Source organism: Ranitomeya imitator, chromosome 1 (genome assembly GCF_032444005.1).
Source record: "Ranitomeya imitator isolate aRanImi1 chromosome 1, aRanImi1.pri, whole genome shotgun sequence".
Taxonomy (NCBI): Eukaryota; Metazoa; Chordata; class Amphibia; order Anura; family Dendrobatidae; genus Ranitomeya; species Ranitomeya imitator.
This window is the reverse complement of record NC_091282.1, coordinates 1,073,198,491-1,073,212,699: the sequence shown is the minus strand read 5'-3', so window position 1 is coordinate 1,073,212,699 and position 14,209 is coordinate 1,073,198,491. Positions and strand designations below refer to the sequence as shown.

At 43.7% G+C, this 14,209-nt stretch overlaps 1 protein-coding gene across 4 annotated transcripts in view; it reads left to right on the top strand.

Moving 5' to 3' along the window:
* NEK1 (NIMA related kinase 1) overlaps positions 1-14,209 on the top strand; it is a 195,962-nt gene that overhangs the window by 93,958 nt on the left and 87,795 nt on the right. For all 4 annotated transcript variants that reach the window (XM_069744213.1, XM_069744211.1, XM_069744212.1 and 1 more), the window contains 2 exons: positions 12,894-12,965; positions 13,484-13,579. In XM_069744213.1, coding sequence (XP_069600314.1) covers positions 12,894-12,965; positions 13,484-13,579 — 168 coding nt within the window. The remainder of the gene's footprint in view (positions 1-12,893; positions 12,966-13,483; positions 13,580-14,209) is intronic.

Sequence of the window (14,209 nt, the reverse complement as noted above, 5' to 3'; positions counted from 1 at the left end):
ATGGTTCCCTTCATCATATAGATCTCATAGGCCTGAGGAGACTGGTGTACTGACTGTGTTAATCTATTTCAGAAAAGCTGTGTAATCTGTAGGAAAGCAGTAGGTAGCGTCCTGGATGGTAGTTATGTGTCGGTAATGTAAGCTGTACACTAGGTTACTGAGAGGGTTTAATGTGATTGGATTTTGCGCCCAGGTTTTTTGAGTAACTAAAAGAACATGGCTGGGAAAAGTTGATCCTATGATCCAGTCCGGGGTTTACAGGCTTATTAACAACTGGGTTAGCTCAGCAGTGTGAAGTGTGTTGAAACTGGAGAAAGGCAGAGCTGCTAGTCTGCTCTGCAAAGTAAGGTATGCTGAAATCAAACAGAGAGGTGTTGGTTTGGTGAACATGTTTAACACACGTGTGAGCTGCTGCTGAGAATAGAGGTTGGTGAGGCTGATAAATCTACCTTGTTTCATTCTGCCTGAAGAAAAGGATAGTTTGTTCTCAACTGATACTGAAGGAAGGCTGTTTTTTATTTTGGAGCTGTAAAGTTTGATTGATTGACAATAGACTACATGCTGTTTTGATATAAAACCCTGTGTCATGTGTATCCAAGCAGCTACCCGAGAGCATGAACCCCCTACAATTCCTTTATGAAAGTTTAAACTCAGTCTTCCTCCATCTAGCCTGGTTGACAGCTCCCTAAGTCTCTTCTTCGTGATGCAGAGATCTCACACTGATCAGTACAAGCTGCATCTGACAGGCTGGCTGGGTGAGCAGAGACTTTAAGTGTTGAAGGTCGAACACTCTTTAGCTGGTTTGATAATAATATTTTATGTGAATTATTCAGCCGTTCTGACTTGGATTTTCAAAGCAAATAAGCCGCTATTTATGTAATTCCCATTCACTTCCATGGGAGCTACTTACAAAGCATGGCTGAGCCGGTAATTTTCCTTCTTTATTGCTTAGTGCCTGGACAGAGTTATATCTGTCTTAGTCTTGAAGGATTAAAATGCAAATACCCCTTTAGATGAACACAATGTGGCACGATTCTAGGGATAATAAATAAGTGAGCCAACGTAGGTCTAGATTAGTCTATTCTGTTGGCATGGTCACTTGATGGCTAATTCTGTTTTGCCAGATCATACTCCACTCTGTGTGAGCCTGAAGTCTATTACGATGTAAGTCTACAGAGCCCCGTTCCTACACTCCATATATTTACATTGTAAAAGCCTCTTCTGTCTCATCTAGACAGCGCAGTATGATCCAACATGTCAGAATAGTTGTCATGTGACCAAGAAGAGGACTGGGGCTGAGAACTGGTGCATTACACAGGTATAGCCACTAAAATGTTGAATAGGACTCTTTCTTTAATCACCGTTTATAGTGAGGTTTTGGTCTATTATATTTTTTTTTACATGGCCGGGAACCTGTCACCAGGTTTTTCCCATTTAAACTACGGCCAGCACCTGTAAGCCCTATGTGCGGCATTCTAGAATATATGCTGTATATAAAAGTGCTTCTCAGTAAATTACATTATCATCAAAAAGTTAATTTATTTCAGTTCTTCAATGCAAAAAAAGTGAAACTCACATATTCTATAGAGTCATTACAAACAGAGTGATCTATTTTAAGTATTTATTTCTGTTAATGTTGATGATTATGGCTTATAGCCAATGAAAACCCAAAAGTCATTATCCCAGTAAATTAGAATACTTTATAACACCAGCTCGAAAAATGATTTTAAAATCCAAAATGTTGGCCTAATTAAATGTACAATGGGGAAAAAAGTTTTAGTCAGCCACCAACTGTGCAAGTTCTCCCACTTAAAGGGAACCTGTCACCCCGTTTTTTGAGATTGAGCTATAAATACTGTTAAATAGGGCCTGCGCTGTGTGTTCCTATAGTGTATGTAGTGTACCCCGATTCCCCATGTATGCTGAGAAATAACTTACCAAAGTCGCCGTTTTCGCCTGTCAATCAGGCTGGTCAGGTCGGGAGGGCGTGGTGACATCGCTGGTTCTTCCTCAGCTTTACGTTGGTGGCGTAGTGGCGTAGTGGTGAAGACACAGCGCGCGATCTGCGCTGTCATCCCTTTCGTCGGTGGGGGCGGCCATCTTCCTGGGGCCGCGCGTGCGCAGATCGAGTGCTCTGCTGCACGGGGCTTCAGGAAAATGGCCGCGGGATGCCGCGCATGCGCATTAGAGATCGCGGCGGCCATTTTCCCAAAGCCGAGTTTGCATCTCGGCTTTGGGAAAATGGCCGCCGCGATCTCTAATGCGCACGCGCGGCATCCCGCGGCCATTTTCCTGAAGCCCCGTGCAGCAGAGCACTCGATCTGCGCACGCGCGGCCCCAGGAAGATGGCCGCCCCCACCGACGAAAGGGATGACAGCGCAGATCGCGCGCTGTGTCTTCACCACTACGCCACTACGCCACCAACGTAAAGCTGAGGAAGAACCAGCGCTGTGAACACGCCCTCCCGACCTGACCAGCCTGATTGACAGGCGAAAACGGCGACTTTGGTAAGTTATTTCTCAGCATACATGGGGAATCGGGGTACACTACATACACTATAGGAACACACAGCGCAGGCCCTATTTAACAGTATTTATAGCTCAATCTCAAAAAACGGGGTGACAGGTTCCCTTTAAGAAGATGAGAGAGGCCTGTAATTGACATCATAGGTAGACCACAACTATGAGAGTCAAAACTGAGAAAACAAATCCAGAAAATCACCTTGTCTGATTTGGCACGATTTATTTTGCATATTATGGTGGAAAATAAGTATTCGATCACCACCTAAAAACATGCAAGATTTCTGGCTCTCACAGACCTGTAACTACTTTAAGAGGCTCCTCTGTCCTCCACTCCTTACTTGTAGTAATGGCACCTGTTTGAAATTGTTATCAGTATAAAAGACACCTGTCCACAACTTCAAACAGTCACACTCCAAACTCCACTATGGTAAAGACCTAAGAGCCGTCGAAGGACACCAGAAAAAAAATTGTAGCCCTGAACCAGGCTGAGAAGACTGAATCTGCAATAGGCAAGCAGCTTGGTGTGATGAAATCAACTGTGGAGGCAATAATAAGAAAATGGAAGACATACAAGACCACTGATAATCTCCCTCGATCTGGGGCGACATCGCAAGATCTCACCCCGTGGGGTCAAAATGATCACAAGAACGGTGAGCAAAAATCCCAGAACCACACGGGAGGACCTAGTGAATGATCTGCATAGAGCTGGGACCAATGTAACAAAGGCTACTCTGCCAGGGACTCAGATCCTGCAGTGCCAGACGTGTCCCCCTGCTTAAGCCAGTACATGTCTTGATTTCCAAATGAAATGCAAAATTTACTTTCATCTGAAAACAACACCTTGGACCACTGCTCAACAGTCCAGTTCTTTTTCTCCTTGGCCCATGTAAGATGCTTCTGGTGTTGTCTATTGGTCATGAGTGGCTTGACACATGGAATGTAACACTTGTAGCCCATGTCCTGGATACGTCTGTGTGGTGGTGGCTCTTGAAGTAATGACTCCAGCAGCAGTCCACTCCTTGTGATTCTCCCCAATTTTTTGTATGGCCTTTTTCTTAACAATCCTTTCAAGGCAGTTGTTATCCCGGTTGCTTGTGCACCTTTTTCTACCACACTTTTTCCTTCCACTCAACTTTCCACTAATATGCTTGTATACAGCACTCTGTGAACAGCCAGCTTCTTTAGTAATGACCTTTTGTTGCTTTCCCTCCTTGTGGAGTGTGTCAATGACTGCCTTCTGGACATCTGTCAAGTCAGTAGTCTTCCGGGTATGTGCACATGGTCAGAAATTGGCAGCGCTTTGGACACAGCACATGTCCGCTGCATCCAAAGCGCTGCCGGCATTTGAATGCAGGTGATTCTGCATGTGTTCATTGAACCGTGTGGAATCAATGCGTCCAATACATTGGACGCAAGTCTCCACAAGATAAATTAACATACTGAAGTCTGGAAAGATGTGCCGCCTGTCTATCTCCGCAGGAGATCCACTGACACCATTGCACGCATAGTGGGTATGGGATTTCTTGAAATCCCATCCACTATGCTGTAACATCTGGAAGCTGCGGGTTGAACGCTGCGGATGTACGCAGCGTCCAACCCGCAGCATTTACGGACGGTGGGAACATACCCTTAGGGCCCTTTTTAAACGCTTAGGAAGCCTTTGCAGGTGTTTTTGTTAATTATTCTAATTTACTGAGATAACGGCTTTTGGGTTTTCATTGGCTGTAAGTCATAATCATCAACATTAACAGAAATAAACACTTGAAATAGATCACTCTTTTGGCTCTATATAATATGAGTTTCACTTATTGTATTGAAGAACTGAAATAAATGTAACTTTTTGATGATATTCTAATTTAGTGAGAAGCACTTGTATATTTCCAATGCGCTCTCCATAAATTACAAAATTGCTTTTATTATGCTCACCTAAGGGGTGGTTCGGTCTGATAGGCGTCACTTCTCTTGATCCGGTGACTCCTCTCTTCTTGCTCTGTGAGAATGACATGCTCTACGTCATCCACAGTGTCCTCAGCCTTGCGCACCTCCTCTGCCCTGCCGAAGGCAGAGCAAAGTACTGTAATGCGCATGCTTGTGGAAAGGCCAAAGAGCGCTGGCGCATGCGCACTACAATGCATGACTCTACCCCTGGCAGGGCAGATAAGTGTGCAGGAGCCTTCTAGAATGCGGGCTTACACATGCTTGCCTTACTTTATATGGGAAAAATGTTTTTTGTTTGTATTTATGGGTGAGGATGGCACTAAATAGGATTCTTGCATATGGAGATGTAACACTCCCATCTGAATAAAGTCTTCTAGACATTTATTCTAAAATTTTTCTTGCTATCATTGGAATTAATGTATTTATGTAAGTGAAAACAATATATTTGTAGGATTAGTCACATGAAAGAATAGAGAAATTGTAATGATGATGTTAGAAGAGTGAGAATTTCCATATTATGCCTAGCTGAATAGAACGATCAGTATTCCACAGATCCTAAAGACCGATAATTAAGGGTCAGAGTAGGAGACGTGGGTAGAAAATGCGAATAGCGCATTAATTTCCTCCAGCGGCTGGCATGTGTTCAGAACTGATGCTTTTCAGCACAGCCGTAGCCAGCGATGGCGAGCTATTAATCTAAGCTGCAGACGGCGCTTTCTGGGTGATTAGCTCTCATCAGTGCAAAATATGGATTGATGACAAAGTGAGTGCTCAGACCAGACACCTTATTCGTGATGTATTGAGTTGTGTGAGACAGGAGGTGTTTGAGCTTTTTGCCGGAAATATTGACATAAAGGTGAAATGTCTGTCTAATGTGTAAAACTATCCGCACATGCGATGTATACTAAAAAAGATGCGGTAAGATCAGATCCTTAAGCCTTCAAAGATCTGTAGCTGTGTCTGAATATATGTTTGACTCTGTTTTTAAAGGGTAAACGTTTTTCTTTCATATATCAGTAATAGGCATGAAAATAAGAAACTGTCTAATGTATCTTGTCAGTGAAATCTGCGTCTTTCTCCTCTTTAAGAATGATAATTCATTTTTAAAATTCTCAGCTCAAGGTTAAAATCTATCGCCACGCAACAATGCATATTTTCCAAACACTGTTATAATTTTGCTTTGCTGCTCATCCCTGGTATGTTGCTACCTGCTCCCCACTTTTCTGGCTCAGATTGATTAACTGATCATGAAGAGGAGTGAGTTCAGGCCTCCTCCCAATGTTTCACACCTGAATGCATTTGTTAGCAAATATATTGTGAGTAAAGAGTCTGCTTGACGTAGTCGGCCGTGCATCATGTAAGTGTATCATATAAGTGTTGTCCTGAATTATACCAGAATTAAACCAGAGGGGAACTGAAGGTACCTGGATACTTAGTCACAGTAAACATTGTAAACATAGTTTCTCTTTGTCTTCATTCTCACTCCCATAGTCCTTCACTTCATACTAACCCCCTAATCCCTACACATAGTAATATACTGGCCCTCCCCATCCATCTGACCTCCTGCTCAGAATTGTCCTCAACATAGAATCCTGTGTCTCCAAACACAGCCAGCCACTCTCCTGCTCTCACCTACTAACACTTTCTCTGCCCCTTCTCTGGATGGAGATATTTCACCAAATCATGGTCCTCCTCACCACATCTTCAAAGTCATTTCTACCTCTCATCCACGCTCTATAAAAAAATTTCCGCAACTTTTTCAACCTTATACCCATTCGCCCAGCCCCCATTCCTCTGTCCCTCTAACTTAAGCTCTCTGTCTGCAACAAACTTTCATACATCCATGATCTTTTAAATATTAACAAACTTTCCTACCTTGCCATCACTGAAACCTGGTTCACCCCTCTGACACAGCTTCTCCAGCTGCACTTTTGTATGGTGGATTCCACCTTTCCCACACCCCCAGCCCCAGCAGCAAGCATGGTGGAGGAGTTTTTCTCCTGTCAGATAAATGTTCCTTCATCCAAATCTCATTGCCACTCTCCGATACTCTCTCTTCTTTTGAGGTTCACAGAGATCGCATCTACTCCCCCTCCAGCCTCCAACTAGCTGTTATTTATGGCCCCCCGGGCCAGCCACCAACTTTTTTGACCACTTCACTACCTGTCTACTTAATTTCCTTTCTGCTGACATCCTCACTATCATTATGCGTGACTTTAACATACCCCTTGGAAACTTTCCACTCAGCTGTCTGTAAGCTTCTATCTTGCATTTCCTCCTTCGGCCTTGCTCAATGGTCTTCTGCAGCCACTCCCAAAGATGGCCACACACTGGACCTCATCTTCACCTACCTCTGTTCACTATCTAACTTCTCTAACTCACCTCTCCCTCTGTCTGGCCACAACATACTCACATTTTCTTCCCTATGCTCTCCAGGTGCACAATACTCACTCTACAAATTTGCACACCCTTGCAGAAATCTCAAACACCTTGACCTACACTCACTCTCTGAATCCCTTCACCCTCTTACACACATATGTTTCTTGCGCAATACAGATTCTGCTGCATTTTTATATAATACTACAACAGCTGCAGCTGTCAAATCAGTAGTTCCCCTCACACATACCAAAACTTGCACACTCAACAGGCAACCCTGACACACCAGCCTGACTAAAGAATTGAGGCAGGCTTTCAGGGTTGCTGAGCGGAGATGGAAAAGATCCCACTCCAATAAACACTTATTCGCATTCAAACAGTCCCTCATTACTTTCAAATCCATGCTCACTGCAGCAAAACATACTTCTCATCTCTCATATCCTCCATGTCTCACAACCCTAAACAGCTAATCAGCACTTTCAATTCACTCCTCCATCCCCCAGCTCCTGCTCCTTCTCCTTTCCTCTCAGTTGAAGACTTTGCCTCAGTCTTCAAGCAGAAGACTGATAACATCAGAGAAAGCTTTGGCCTACAGCCCCCACAGCCTCATAACCACTCGGCCCTCCTCCTCAAAAGCCTGCTTCACCATTACACAAGATCATCTTTCCTCTTTACTCTACAAATTACATCTCGCCACATGTGAACTTTACCTGATACTGCCCCACCTCATCCCAATCCTCACCACGGTCGTCATCCCAACCCTTAATCTTCAACCTATTACTGACAACTGGTTTCTTTTTCTCATGCTTCAAACGTGCCTCAATTATACCCATCCTCAAAAAGCCCTCCCTTGACCCATGCTCTTTGTCTAGCTATTGACCCATATCACTTCTACCCTGTGCCTCAAAACTACTGGAACAACACGTCCATTTTGCCATTTTGAACTGTCCTCCCACCTCTCCTCCTGCTCCATCCTTGAGCGCTTACAATCTGGCTACCAACCGCATCATCCAACTGAAAATGCCCTGACTAAAGTCACCAATGACCTACCAACTGCCCAATCCAAGCGACACTACTCTGCTCTTCTCCTCCTGGACCTGTCATCTACCTTTGACACAGTGGACCATTCCCTCTTACTACAGATTCTCTCATCTCTTGGCATCACAGACTTGGCCCTACCTTAGATCTCCTCATGCGTTACAGACTGGACATTAAGCATCTCCCAGTTACACACCACCTCCTCACCTCGCCCCCTATCTGTTGATGTCCCCCAAGGTTCAGTTCTAAGACACCTGCTCCTCTACATCTATACCTTCAGTCTGGAACAGCTCATGGAGTCCCACAGCTTTCAGTATCACCTCTATGCTGAAGACACACAGATGTACCTCTCTGGACCCGATATTACCTCCTTACTAACCAGAATCCCACAATGTCTGTCTGCTATTTCATCTTTTCTTCTCTGCTAGATTTGTAAAACTTAACATGGATAAAACAGAATTCATCTTTCCACCATCTCATTCAATCCACCCGACACCACCCCAACAAGACCTATCCATTAAAGTCATTGGCTGTCTACTTTCCCCAGTCCCCGTTCGCTGTCTCCGGGAAACCCTTGACTCTGATCTCGCTTTCAAACCACATATCCAAGACCTTTCCACTTCCTGCCGACTCCAACTCAAAAATATTTCCCGGATCCTCACATTCCTCAACCAAGAATTTACAAAAACACTAGTGCATGCCCTCATCTCCTGCCTCGACTACTGCAAACTCAGGCTTTATGACATCCCCTCTAACACTCTCGCACCTCTCCAATCTATCCTAAACTCTGCTGCCCAACTAATCCTTCTATCCTTGCTATTCCCCAGACTCTCTTCTCTTTCAATCCCTTTATTGGCTTCCTATTGCACAGAGACTCCAGTTCAAAACCCTAACCTTGGCATGCAAAGTCATCCGTAATATATCTCCTCTATACATCTGTCTCCTAGCCTCCCTGTACTTACCTACACGCAACCTCCGATCTTCACAACATCTCCTTTTCTATTCGCCTCTTATTTTCTCTTCCCACAATACAAGATTTTTCCTGTGTATCCACCCTACTCTGGAACCCTCTACCTCAACATATCAGACTCTCGCCTAATGTGGAAACCTTCAAAATGAGCCTGAAGACCTACCTCTTCCGACAAGCCTACAACCAACTGTATCCTCACCTATCCCTCGTAGATTGTGAGCCCTCACGGGCAGGGTCCTCTCCTCCTGTACCAGTCAGTGACTCATTTTGTTCAAGATAATTGAACTTGTATTTTGTTATGTACACCCCTTTACACATTTAAAGTGCCATGGAATGAATGGCGCTATAATAATATATAATAATTATCTTCAGTGAACAGAAATATTCCCATTGCTGAGATAGGAGATAACAGGTGCTCATAAAGTTCTAGAAAGAACTGTAATTGTGTTTTCAGGAGGACTTGTAGTAGGATGTCTGTTACTGCATCTAGCTCCTCCATCCTCCCCCCTCCATAGAATTTTAACCCCTTAGTGACGGAGCCAAATTTTTGAAATCTGACCAGTGTCAATTTATGTGGTAATAACTCTGGAACCCTTCAACAAATCCCAGTGATTTTCAGATTGTGTTTTCGTGACACATTATACTTTATGATAATGGTAAATTTAGGTTGATATGTTTTGTGTTTATTTATAAAAAATATCAGAAATTTGAGAAAAATGTTACAAAATTAGCAATTTTCAAACTTTGAATGATTATCCCTTTAATTCAGATAGTCATACCACAGCAAAACATTAATAAATAACATTTCCCACATGTCTGCTTTACATCAGCATCATTTATAAAATGTTCTTTTATTTTGTTAGCATTTTACGAGGTTTAAAAATGTAGCAGTAATTTTTTTCATTTTTTCAAGGAAATTTACAAAATTTATTTTTTACGAACTTATCTATGTTTGAAGTGACTTTAGGGGTCTTATATATTGGGAAACCCCCAAAAGTGATACCATTTTAGAAACAGCACCCCCTGACATATTGAAAACTGATGTTAGGTAGTTTATTAACCCTTAAGGTGCTTTTCAGGAATTAATGCAATGTGGCATGACAGAAATGAAAATGTACATTTTTACCACCTAAATGCCTCTAACTTCTGAACAGACTACTACAGCCGGCAGACTCTAAGGGTATGTTTCCACGTGCAGGAAACGCTGCGTGTCTGACGCTGCATAGAGCCGCAGCGTCAGACACGCAGCGTCCAGATGTTACAGCATAGTGGAGGGGATTGAATGAAATCCCGTCTCCACTATGCGTGGTAACACGCACGCGGCGGCCCTGCGACTCCGGACATGCTGCGCGTCTTTTCAGATCGCAGCATGTCCGTATATCTTGCGGCGACGCTGCGTCGCCGCAAGATATAGCACAGGGCCCTATGGTGGGGAGCGATGATGCTGGATGTGTGCTATGAACACATCCGGCATCATAACGTCCCAGAAAGGGGCGGGGCTTACCGCAGAGCGGGTTTGCCGCTCCGACGATACCGCCGGCCATCCTGAACGTGGACATGCAGCTTTAGGCCGCTATTTGGTCATGAATTGCCATGGCAAACATCAGGACCACAAAATCATGATCTGAGGGCACCAATTGGGATAAAGAAGAAGCCCCCACGCTCTGTTAACCATTTATATTGATGTAGTCACTATTGACAGCAGCATCTAAGGGGTTAAACAGATTTGGACGGTGCAAACACTGATCGTGGCTGATACAGCAAGTTGTCAGCTATAGTGTACAGCTGACAGCTGCTGGATTGTCACCTGTATGGGCACGCTATTCTCTTATATCTCAGGTCAGTTAAAAGACGTATTGGCTGTCATTAAAGGGTTAAAAGCTCCAATTGTTATCTTCTATCTCAGTATTGGGAAAATCTATCTATACTGAATATTTTACTTATGAATTGAGAGTGTCAGATCAGTCCAAGAGAAGAAAGAAGCAGATTACTGTTATAATGTGTTGTGTACAATGTTTCCTATCTTCACTCAATAGTAATTGTTACGCAAGTGGTTGTGGAGCCACTGTACCATGGTGCGGGGAGAGCTTGGAGGGGTGTAACTAAATGAGCACAGACTCTTCGCTAGAGCCCCTGATGGTGGGGTTAGACTTGGCTTCAGGTGCACACCAGGTGCTATTCCACGACAGACCTACGGAGCCATGGCAGCTGACAACAACATGGGGGACAAGGAAGCAGGACTGGCCAGTAACTGGTTCGTGGAATGGTACGGCATAAGCAGAACTGCAATGGGAACATGGGATGGCGACAGTATGGGATCACAGATGCAGGTTCTCAGGTGCAAGTACAGTCTGGACAAGTAAGCGGTACCAGTACAGATCAGACGGATCAGGATCGTGACTAGAAACAGGCAGGATGGATTCAGTATGGGTATAGCAGGGAGGACCGGGACAGGTACAGACAGAGCAGACTGGATCAGGAGCACGGGGACCTTACAACTAACTAGCAGAAAACACATAGAATAACTAAGTTGCTAAGGTAACTCCCAATTGGGGAAGGTGCCTTATACACAAGACATAACCCAGTTATTGGCTGGGGATTTCTTTAGCAGGTCCAAGGAGCAGACAGGCGTCAAGGGAGCGCAAACGAGTTGTACACACGCTGACGATCTGGCAGGGGGAGGAGAGGACACGTGCAGAGGTGCCGGTGGAGCCCTAACAATATTAATAACCGTCATTTTAATACAAATTAAAATGACAGTACTCTTTGCATCAAACCTGTTACAACCCAGTATAAGAGATCTTTTATTCCCCTAATATTTGCCGTCATTGGACAGAACATGCTTATAAGTATTAAAAGAGGCAGCCCGTGCTATCAACATTTATCTAATGTGAATCGCCATCATAAGAATTAACTGATCATTTATTGGTTGTAATTGTTTAGGTCAGCCAAATTCTTTTTGGCAATAGGTATAGGGATAACTTTTATTATGCTCTTATTACGATTAGAGTTTTCCTTCATTTCAGTGGTTGTCTGGTATTGGGGGTGGGGGGGGGGGAGGCATGTGATTTTCCCACAAATGGCATTCGGGGTTTGTGTTAGATGCTTCAGCTCAGCCTCATTTACTTTAAGGAATTACATTTATCACCCATATAAAGGATAGATGATAACTATATAATTGGTAAGGGTCTGACTACTGGGACCCCAATGATCTTGAGTATAGGCTCCTAAAGTCCTCTAGAATGGAACAGTAGTGAGCGACTGAGCAACACTTGTATAAACCGCGGATGGAGCAGTGTTTGCACATGCTCAACACCTGTTCTCATGATTGATTGGTCCCAGCAGTATGGGATAGAAAAATATTGAAATTTGAGAGTCCTCAGTGGTTGATACTTTTTAATAGCTAACTGAAAAGATGGTAACAAAAAGCAAGCATTTGAGACTACTCATCACGCATAGTGTAACACAAAATCTGAAGAGTCACACATTTATATACAACCGGGCACAGGAATAATGCAATAGATAAGACAAGTGACGTGAAGCCGAACTATCAAGGTGGGACGGGGAGAAAACAGTTGTCAGTAAATATTGGAGTTCATGTATGAGAAGTGTGAAAGTTTGTGTCCTCTGAGGTCTGGTCCATGGTTGTGATGGCCCCACGAGGTCTGAGGAGCACATTCCTTAACGGATGTACAAAGGACATTAATCCATGCGACTCATTCGTTCCTGCTCTGAATGTGTCAAAGGTCATCGTAAGTTTGTACTCCCAGACTCTTCTGTTTTTCTGGGATATGAAGTTACCTTTCACTACTAGTAATCTCATGTCCATGATGCAGCAATCAGGGCTACAGAAATGTTTGGCCACAGGTAGAACAAGGATGAATTCTCCTTGCCACACAGTAAAAGAAAAAAGAACAGATCTAAGTTTTTGTCCCGTCTTCGCCAAATACAAACATGGATAGAGTGGGGCTGTTTATTGGGAGTCCTCCTTTTTATTCCCTGACCATCCCTTTGATGAGAATGCCTTTTATTTTACTGATATTAAACAGGAAGAAGGGCAGCGTGAAAAGGATAATAATGATGAAGCCGAGCAGCGAAGGAAGAAAATCGAAGCTTTAAAGGTATGATTGAAGCCCACAAGCCAGTCGCTGTCCCCTGATGAATGTCCAGTGTTCTCGGCCTGCAGTTTATAGGATTAGTGGCCTGACCCACGCGAGGACCAAGCACGATCTCCAGGGTCTGATTTAGTAGTCTCCATCTCTGTTGCCTCATTAATTAAAATTGCAATTTTTCTAGACTATGATTCACCGTCTCTGAAATTGAATTGTGTGTACATAGCATTTGCCTGTAAGCAGGTAATCCGCTTGTTATCCATTCCATCTGCTCCAGCTGAAGCCTAGCTGTATGTTCCTGACACAGCCGCTCAGCATGTATGACAGATGAATGGAGGTAGTGCGCTCTCGCCGCAGCATCATATCCTGCCTAGCTTTGCAATCCATCCCCTCGCATAAACACTTAACACTGCATTTTCTATACCCATGTTGTCTTTGTCCATATGTTATTCATCAAGAGCTAACTCTAGACTAAGTTCACGATCGGCTTTGTATGACCTCTGTTTTTCTTTTTTCTTTCTTTGGAGGCCCAAGCAAATGCTCGAGCGGCTGTAATAAAGGAGGAACTTGAACGAAAGAGGAGAGAAGCGGATGAGAGGGAAAAGAGAGCCTGGGAGGAACATGTAAGCGATGAGCACTGTGAAATCCTGCGGTATAGGAGCCCCAAATTCTTCAGTACTAGGTTCACCTAGTCACTCTCACTTTTCCTTTATTTTATGTTTTTTTTTATACATATAACCATTGAAAGGATACAATCTGACCTTATGACAGTAATCAAAAGAAAAATGCTTTACTAGTTTCAGCTTGCTGGGGATTAAAGAGAATAAAAAAGAGTGTATAGAACTAAACAACATTTCCTCCAAAGGCGATAGACATGGAAATAGTTGTTCCGACCCCTACAGTCAGGTTAGTGATTAAGGGGAATCTGTCTGCAGGATTTTGCTATACATTACATTGCATAGGGAACAAAGCCTGATTCCAGGGATCTGTCACTTACTGGGCTGATTGGTGTTGTTTTTATAGAAAACTTCTTTTGTCTGATTGAGGTGTAGCAGAGCTAAAAGTTAAACTGTGTATAACCCCGCCGAAACCCCTGACTGTCTGCTTTCTATGTACACTGTGCATTGTTGGCAGCTGCTAATCAGTGGTGGCAGCAGGTTACAGATTGGCCTGACTGCTCTGCACGTGAGCTGTAGTCCCAGCAGTGTTAATCACCTGCTGATTGCATTGAAACTGTGAGGCTAAGTGCACAT